At 39.9% G+C, this 8,961-nt stretch overlaps 1 protein-coding gene across 1 annotated transcript; it reads left to right on the top strand.

The window, feature by feature from the left end:
- Positions 1 to 2,304: 2,304 nt before the first annotated feature.
- orai2 (ORAI calcium release-activated calcium modulator 2) lies at positions 2,305 to 8,193 on the top strand. Its single transcript, XM_026182630.1, has 3 exons — positions 2,305 to 2,633; positions 4,257 to 4,480; positions 5,326 to 8,193. Exons 2-3 carry the CDS (start codon positions 4,262 to 4,264, stop codon positions 5,893 to 5,895), a joined length of 789 nt encoding a protein of 262 aa, XP_026038415.1. The 5' UTR covers positions 2,305 to 2,633; positions 4,257 to 4,261; the 3' UTR covers positions 5,896 to 8,193.
- Positions 8,194 to 8,961: the final 768 nt, after the last annotated feature.

Genomic DNA, 8,961 nt, shown 5'->3' with positions numbered 1-8,961 from the left:
TCCGTGCTTATTATTGAGACTATTATTGTGACTTGTGTGGGCAGGCTTTGAAGCTGTTCCAGCTGTTGTTCCTTCCCAAAACCAAAGCAGCATCACAAACACCCAAACAGAATTAATCCGCCTAAGGAGTTTGGCTGTTCCCCAGTAAGTATTAAAGAAAAATAAATCAATGAGCAGCAATGTTTGGGGATTTTTTTTTTTGCATTATAGTAAACATCTTATTTTGGATAGATAGCACATATGCCATGTGTTTTAATCCACAGAAGATAATTGATAATACCCATTTCCGGGCTGGCTGCTTCTTCCAAGGAGTCATACTTTATTGTATTTTTTTTTTCAAGTTGACTTGTGCACTAGTTGTCTTTATGCATATAAGACAAGGCTCTGTCATGGTTTGGTATTTCAGCCAGTGGTGTTGGAGATTGATGGAATTATGAACACAGAAAAGGACCATCAAATTTTGATCTGCCATGCAAAATTATCTAGAAAGTATCTGACTAGCAACAGCTTCAACATGGCAGTAATCCCAAACACACTGCGCAGATGCAGTAAATGCTTACCTGGTTAAAAAAGACACAATTGAACACTATCAGCCATGGATTGGCCTCCTCAGCTTCCAGAAGCAGTGTGGGATCATCTTGACAGAGAGCAGAACAAATGCAGGCAGCATCCAAAGAAGAGCTTTGAATCTCCTTCAAGACCCCTGGAGAACAATTCCTGGAGTTACTTAAAGAAAGTACAGGACAGCTTACCTAAGACACCCAGTTGCTGAAGAGTAAAGGTGGTCACACCAAATATTGATTTTCAAGCTTGTTAGAATTGTATAAACTATGTTTGTCCTCAAATATTGTATTTTCACTGATGTTTGCTTGCTTTTTTAACTACACGTATTTTCCTAGAAAAATATAATGAAATAAGAAGGGCTCCAGACTTTTGCACAGTACTGTAAATCCACAATAAGAACCAGTTATGTTACAGAAGTCAGACACACTTACCTCTCATTGGCCTATTAACAGATTTCTTTACATTAGGATAATACCAGATTTAGTTGGATTTTTTTCTTCTTCTTTTACTCTCAATGAGTTAATTTCATCTGCTGATTAGACCACGTGTAAATCTATTGCTATTTATGATCTCTCTGCAGTTATACTGAGATTAAGACAATAATACTTGAGAGTCAGAGTTGGCACGAGGTGGATTAAGATCTGATTTTCGCTAGTCAGCATTGTTGAAGGATGTCAAGGGGGGCTGTTGATATGTCTACAGCTGTTTGAAGTTTTCAGGACATGTAGTGTTATTGTTCCATCTGAAGTTCATCATTTGAGGAATGCAGCAACATTTTTAAAGGAGCATAGAAGTCCAGTGTTTCCCGGATTATATCTGGCACCACTTCAGCACACACACTGCTCTTTACAAACAGCAGTGACTGTTCTGTTTGTAAAGAGTTTCGCAATCCTCACAGCAGGTGCAAAGGCATGACCAGCTACTTTCAGCAACTACATAGGTATTCAACAACAAAAGCATGTATGCAAATTAAATAGACAATTTGTCAAGAGTTACTCTTAAAATATAATTTCAGAAACAACCAAAAAAAGATCTCTACAGGTAAGTAGTTTTGTGCATAAGGCAAGATTTCTCATAATATACAATACAATATTTCAGCCACAGGAAACTGACATGAGTGGCAAGCGTGAGCCTGGCTCCTGGATGAAAAATCTTTAAATAGATGCATCTAAAAAAAAAAAGTTTTGACAGCAGTAAATGCACTTCCACATACTGGCATTTTGCTAGTGCCAGTGGTGTGAGGGATATAACCACTCTGTCAGCTTTACAGAGGATATTACCTCCAAAATAGCCCTGGATGATCTTACCCACCAGTTACAGTTAGTTGCACTTTTGAGTTTGATCTAAAATTAACATTACAGGTCTTATTACATACTTTAAGAGGTATAATAACATTATTTAATTTATGTATCTTATTAACCCAGTGAGAGGCCTACTTTAGAGATTGTGACATAAAGCATTGCTGGGTCTAGAAACAATCACAACATGGTGCAAGTCATTTTTCTAAACCCAGTCTAGACAACTATTTATGCTTATAATGCAGTGTTATTGGGAACAGGGTTCACTGTTGAACTTTCTTTAATTGTTTTTAAGTGTTTTATGTGGAATTATTTTATGCATTAACAATGAAAGGGGCTTTTTGAACAGTCTTCCTTGTATTGTAGGAGACACCGGGAGGCTTCAACCTGCTTTTATTTTGAAAGTTACACGCCCAAGCGGAAACCTTTTATTTTAAGGACTTTAGTTTTCCTCAGCTTCCGTTCTGCACTCTGCTGGGACCGCACCATCCGAACCAGGAAACCAGGCGGCAGGTGAACTTACTTGGAATTGAAGCGCAACTGTCACGCAGGTTGTCGGGGTATGGAGGAGAGCAGTGCAGTTGGAGGACCTGGTTCAGATGCAGGAGTGAAACGGGGGTACTTTTATTGATTAACTACAAGCCAAGAGCGGAAGTTGTTTGACTAAAACACCCGGAGAGGACCGGAGAGCGTTCATTTGTCGGGTGGCAACGTGGAGAGAGGACTGTCTCGGAGTTTGCACCCGTAATTAAAAGGCACTTTGGCGGATAGGTAAGACGGAAAGTTAAGGAACAGGCGAACTTGCTGAGAATGGCTAGCTAAATAAGCTAGCTGGTAGAGACCTGCTTTTTCTGAATTTTGTTATGGTGCTCATATCAGGTGAAGATGGACTCAGGCTAAAATGCGCACCAGATTTTTTGCATAAGTATTCGCATTATGTCTTCCGGCTTTTACTGTTTAACGCTGACTGAAATAACAGCGGTATTTTAGCTTTCTGTTAGCGAAACTCTGTAAACGGATCCTGCCAACTTACCAGAGTTCTAAATATACATAGAGACGTAAAGGTGCACCCATCTGCTGAAACGTGTTACCCCTGCAAAATCATGGGGCCACCGTTTTGCACTTGTCTGTCTGTGTGTGTGTGTGTGTGTGTGTGTGTGTGTGTGTGTATATATAGATAGATGGAGAGAAAGAGAGTGGGCGAGATAGATATATAGATAGTGGTGCGCACTAACTATCATAAGCACTGACGCATTAATGGTTAAAGTGCAAACTGTAAAATTCAGTGGTTTGTGTTTGCACAGCCTGTGCTTGCACATCGTGAAGGGAGATAGACGTACTGCTGCTGTGCAGTTTGTTGAATGTTGTTGTTGAGTGCATCACTTTAGAATATGCCAGTGGATATGTGCTTATATATACATGCTTAAGTCTTTGCTTTTTTCATGTGTTTTTACTCATGGCATGGCTGTTTGTATTCATGCGTTAACTTTGTCTTTTTTTTCCACAATAGTGATTTCCTGTTCCCTCCCTTTAGCTCCCCTGGCTCTTTGCCAATAGGTTGTTGGTGCAAAACATTGTTGACACAGCCCCCCTCTTCTCTCTCACACTCACACACACAGAGTTTGGGAGTATTTGGATAGTGAGCTCCTGTGATTGATGGTCAGGAGAAAACACAGCAAAGATAAACATTCACAACCGAGCATTTCTTTATATATAAACTTTATTGGGTTACTATGATAACATCGCAGTTAATAAACTGAAGGACCCATGATGTATTTTTTTTTTTTCTTTTTTTGTAATATGTAAACAGACCTAGATATGGGCAGGAGCTGGTAAACCATCTTGGCTATAAATGCTGCAGTATTGTATGGTTAAAAATATGAATGTCACAGATTGATGATTTATGAGCTACAATTGTCCACAGCAGCATCACCAAATGTAAATTTTTGTATCTGATGCGTATCTCCTGTGACCACAAGGGAAGTTTTCTGTTTTCAAAATGAGTCACTTAAAAAAAAAGGTTGGTTTTGTTAAATGTCCCACAGTACGCTGATCACAAGGTTAACACTGTCTCCTGCTTCTCAATCAATCATAATTTGGTGATTAATTTGAGGAAGTGCTTTCAAAATAAAGTTCATGGTAATGTGATAGAATAGCGGTTAACAGCTGTGACTGTTAACCGCTAAAGTAAGAATCACGCTAAAGTGGCTTAATTTTTTGCATAAAAGTGGTACATGTCAAAGGGTTCTTGCAGGAGATTTAAAAAAAAAAACTTTTGTTATTATCACTTAAACATGCCACGTGTATTAATCTCATATCTCTAATCTTAATCTGTAATGGGATCTGAGACACCAGGTCATTGATGTGATTCTGTCTCTGCTTCATATCCACCAGGTGAAATGAGCAGTGAGCTGAATGTGCCTATGGGTTCTCCAGCAGAGCATGCCCCAGACAACAGTGGGATGGACTACAGGGATTGGGTGCGACGTAGTTACCTGGAGTTGGTCAGCTCCAACCACCACTCAGTGCAGGCACTGTCATGGAGGAAACTCTATCTGAGCCGTGCCAAGCTGAAGGCTTCCAGCAGGACCTCTGCACTGTTGTCTGGCTTTGCAATGGTTAGTCAGTTTAGTCTAATATGAAAAATCCCCACTAACCTGCAGGAAGGAAGTGGTTTTAAATGTCATGTTTGTGCTGTCCATTTGCATTCTTAATGGGATGAGTGTTTTTTCTGACAATATAAATTAAATATATCGTTAAAGTTGATGAATTAAGTTTTTGACAGAGAAGCACATCTTGTGTTCTGTTGTGATCAAATTTGGACAGCAATTTTCCCACAAAGTAACAGCTATATAGTTAACTTAGTTGCTGTTTTGTTATCTCCATAGTAAATTAATTATTTTGCTCATCAAGAAGAAGCATTTGTAGCTGTTCTGGCATTGTGGCTTCTCACAAGACAAGCCACAGCCTCTGTTGCTATGGAGAGTAAGGCAGACAGAGCAAAACGCATTGCCTTCGAAACAGAATCTGACACTGACCCAGAAACTGAAATTTCATAAACCGCTTCATTTCCCGTGTGTGTGTGTGTGTGTGTGTGCCCTCTTGCCTTATGCTTGACACCCCTGATCATTGGAGTTAGAGATTTATTCATGCTGAAGCCAATTCAAGCCTCCATTTGAGGGACTGCAGTTTGTTGGCTTTATTTTTCAGCCCTGGAAGCATGGTGGTTGTTATCTGACTTGAGAGTTAACATTCCAGAAAGTTTCTGAAGGCTTAGACTTGCCAAAAAACTGCTCTTTCTTAGTGGCTTAAATACTTCTGACCACAGTTAATGGGACCTCATACAGAAGGGTTAGAAAATGCCTGAAATTCTTTGCGTAGTATAGTTTGCATTGTGTTGGTGTGCTTTGATGTACTCATGGATGTAGAGTAATTTGGATATGTCTCTGTTTAAATGTCTCAGGTGGCCATGGTTGAGGTGCAGCTGGAAGTTCAATACAGTTACCCTCGTCTGCTTCTCATCGCCTTCAGTGTGTGCACCACCATCCTGGTGGCAGTGCACCTCTTTGCTCTGCTGATCAGCACCTGCATTCTTCCTAATGTGGAAGCTGTCAGCAACATCCACAACCTCAACTCCGTCAGCGAGTCGCCTCACGAACGCATGCACTACTACATCGAGCTGGCCTGGGGCTTCTCCACGGCCTTGGGGATCCTGTTGTTTTTAGCAGAAGTGGTGCTCCTCTGCTGGATCAAGTTCTTGCCTGTAGAATCTGGCAAGATCAAAAAGACAACTACCACATCAGCCACCCCTCTGGAAACCACCACCCCCTCGCAGCAGAACCCCGGCTGGCAGGCTGCCCTGGCCTCCACCATCATCATGGTCCCGGTGGGGGTGATTTTTGTGGTGTTCACCATTCACTTCTATCGCTCTCTGGTTCGCCACAAGACAGAGCGCCACCACCAGGAGATCGAAGAACTGCACAAGATTAAGGTGCAGCTGGACGGCCACGAGAGAGGACTCCAGAATGTCTGAAGACATGACGGCAGCTTTAATGACTTCACTTTGTCTCATATATTTATCAAACCCTCTCTCCCTTTTCTAAAATGTATTCTGGTCACTTTTAATACCTTGGACATGTCAGCAGTGAGCTTTAAAGTGTTGCAGTGCCGACAACCAATGTGTTCCAGACTGCTAATTTATTCTTATGGTGAACTTGTATTGTAGGATTTGTGCAGTGACTTTTTTCTGTGCTTTCAATCTTTAATCTGTGCTGATGAAAGGTCAAGTTAAAAGGTTTACAGAAAAAAAGGGCTATTAAGTTCTGTGTGCCATTCTTGCTATATCTCTGTTTTCATGTTAGGGTTGGGAGCTGGTGATGATTCCATTGTTGCAATGTTTGTTCAGTCTGAGAATGACTCATTTTTTTGGAATCTCTTATAAGTCCTCACTTAATGGCATAAAAGTAACCAATAATTCTCAAAAAGTTGTTCTGATTAAGCTTTGTTTATCATCTTGCCTTAAGTAATTTGCCATAATGTAATGTGGCTTTTGTTTGATTATTGTCTTTTCTGAAAACTGGTCTCTATGCTCAGCTTTATTTAGGCATAACTGTGACAGAGAGAGCCATAGCGTGCAGTATTTGTCATGCAAAGTGTAACGATGCTTTTGAATGTTCAGCTTTTCCTACTGTTGTTACTGAAAACATGTTTCTTTATGCATCTGTACCATCCCTCCCACGCAGATGCCATTTTGTGGGAGGGATCATTATATTAATCGTCGTATACGTAACATTATAATGAGCCGAGCTACTCACAAAGATGAAAGAGATGCTCATAATCCTGTGACGCGGTTATCATATTGACCAAGGTTTTACTTCACTTGAAGATGACCCATTTAGGTGCCATCAGATTCAAGTTAAAGAATGTGTGTCTGAAAGGGGTCTGAGTCTCAATCCAGAGTGGAAAAATTCTACTTTAGAGAGAGGTTTGTAGAAGGTCTTTGATGTCAATTATGGAATTGGTCAGTTTACCTTTTTTTAATTAGTTGTACCAAGTTAAGGTTTAATATTTTTACAGCACTTATATCTGAACACTCATACAAGCCACATTCACCCACAAAGCACTTTCTGAATAACATGTATGCACTGGAAGCTATTTCTTACCCAGTGCTACTTAGACACAATCTGTAGGAGCTGGGAATCAAACCACCAACTTTCTAATCATTAGAGAACCTGCTCTACCTTCTGAGCCACAGCCATCCTGATATAGAAAGATGCAGCTTTTTGCACCTACATGCTTAACTCTATAATGACAGGCAAAGTGTAACTGCCAACAAAAACGCGAGTTGTGTGTAATTGTCAGATGGATTCTGTGAGAGACTCAAAGATTTGGCTTTGTATAGCAAAGTCAATACTTGATTTAGGTTTGATGAAATGCTACTGAACCCCAGACCTCATGCATTATGTGGTGGCCTTATTGCTCACCCTCAACCTGCCCCTCCAGTGGGGTATACAACAAACTGCAAGCAGCTGTGCGGTGTCTCTGTTCTGACTGGAGGGGAATTGTTAAACTAAGTATCTATTGTTGGTAGGTCTTAAAAAAGCTGCATTCTAGTGTTTTTTCAGCCAAAATCTCACAAATGCCTCAAATCTTTTTTTTTTTCCCTTTTTACTCAAATAGCTTTTACTGTCTGTTAAGACCTTGGATCCTTTGTAAAAGATGTCAAATGTGTCTATTCTGTATATACTGATGATGCACAAATTGCTTAAATATGAATGTGTTACTGTCCAAATATAGTTCTGCCTTACAGAATTGTTGCCTTTTATGAAACGCTGTTTTGCTAAAGGTCATAACACAAGCACATCTTTTGTTGGAAATGTAGTGAAGCTAAAATGTGAGTTGGGTGTCATCCAAATATTTGGAGGAAGAGTCACATATGAACAGTCACAAAGTGCATGTAACGAGCATGATTTATGGTGTTTACAGTTTACAGTTTTTTAAATGTTTTCAGTTAAGTGCGGGTCCATGAACGGAAATCCGCACGGCGAATGACGATGTTTGAAAAAAGAAAAATGTTCAAAACAACATTCCAAATATGACTGACCAAAGTGTTGCTCAGTTATGTGTCGTTTCTTTCTTTTCAGAACAGAAAAAAGTGCACTTGTAGTTTAATTGTACAGTAAGTAAGTGTCGGTTTCTTATCAAAGAACGTCCTCCATTGTGTTGTGTTTGTTGCTTCTTAAATGGATACTGCAGAGGACACGGAGACCTGTGCTGTAAGATAATTAACACCCTGAAGGCTACCAAAAATAAAAATAAAAAGTTCTCTGTGTCTTTTATGTCCACGTCCATTTTTAGGCACTGTGAAAAATAATGATTTATCTTCACTCTGTCTATTGAAATGAACTGACCTTGTGTGGCTTGACTAATGGCCACAGGAGGAAATGGTACTTGAGAAAAAGATAAATAAAATCAAACTTTTCTAGTTCTGATAATCTTCTCAGGATGAGACTGAGGCCTGAAATGTCCAAACGTTCTTCAAAAAAAAAAAGTCTTGTAATGTGAGGAGGTGTTATTGAGGTAACAGGTCACACTGTGTTGTTTTGTGAAGCATTCCTGCAGTGCTACATGCTAATAGTAAAAACATCTTCAGACTACTGCTGTCAAAAACATAATGTCTTAGACAAACCTTTGTAAGGAACCTTATTTTAGTGATAAACGTCCTTCTGATGTTCTTTGAACATTTCTTGAGAAGGCCGTGAGAACGTCATCAACACTGTGGGAGGATTTCCTGCTAGCTGGGAACTTGCCGTTGCCAGTATTACAAAATAACTGATTGACTGTGACTGATTAGCAAGCCAAAGACATCCTGAACAGCACGAGACAGCAAAAAAGTAAAAGATCTCCAACATGCAATATCAATATGACAGTGCACTTTTTTAGCATTTTGCATGGCTTGAACGATCCACGGTATTTAAAGCCAGAGGTTTCTGTGTGTGGCACTGAGTTAAATCATCACTCTTAACAGTTTGATAAAAATGCTAAACAGTGATGATGAATATGGTGAGCAAACAGGAATTCTTGTACTCCTGAAATGTAA

This window comes from Astatotilapia calliptera, chromosome 10 (genome assembly GCF_900246225.1).
Source record: "Astatotilapia calliptera chromosome 10, fAstCal1.2, whole genome shotgun sequence".
NCBI lineage: Eukaryota > Metazoa > Chordata > Actinopteri > Cichliformes > Cichlidae > Astatotilapia > Astatotilapia calliptera.
This window is presented reverse-complemented; position numbering and strand designations above follow the sequence as displayed.

Excerpts from the sequence above, each read along its gene's own strand:
- orai2 (XM_026182630.1), top strand. The coding sequence starts at position 4,262 with ATGAGCAGTGAGCTGAATGTGCCTATGGGTTCTCCAGCAGAGCATGCC. Across the intron at positions 4,481-5,325 it reads TGTTGTCTGGCTTTGCAATG|GTGGCCATGGTTGAGGTGCA; the intron begins GTTAGTCAGTTT and ends TAAATGTCTCAG.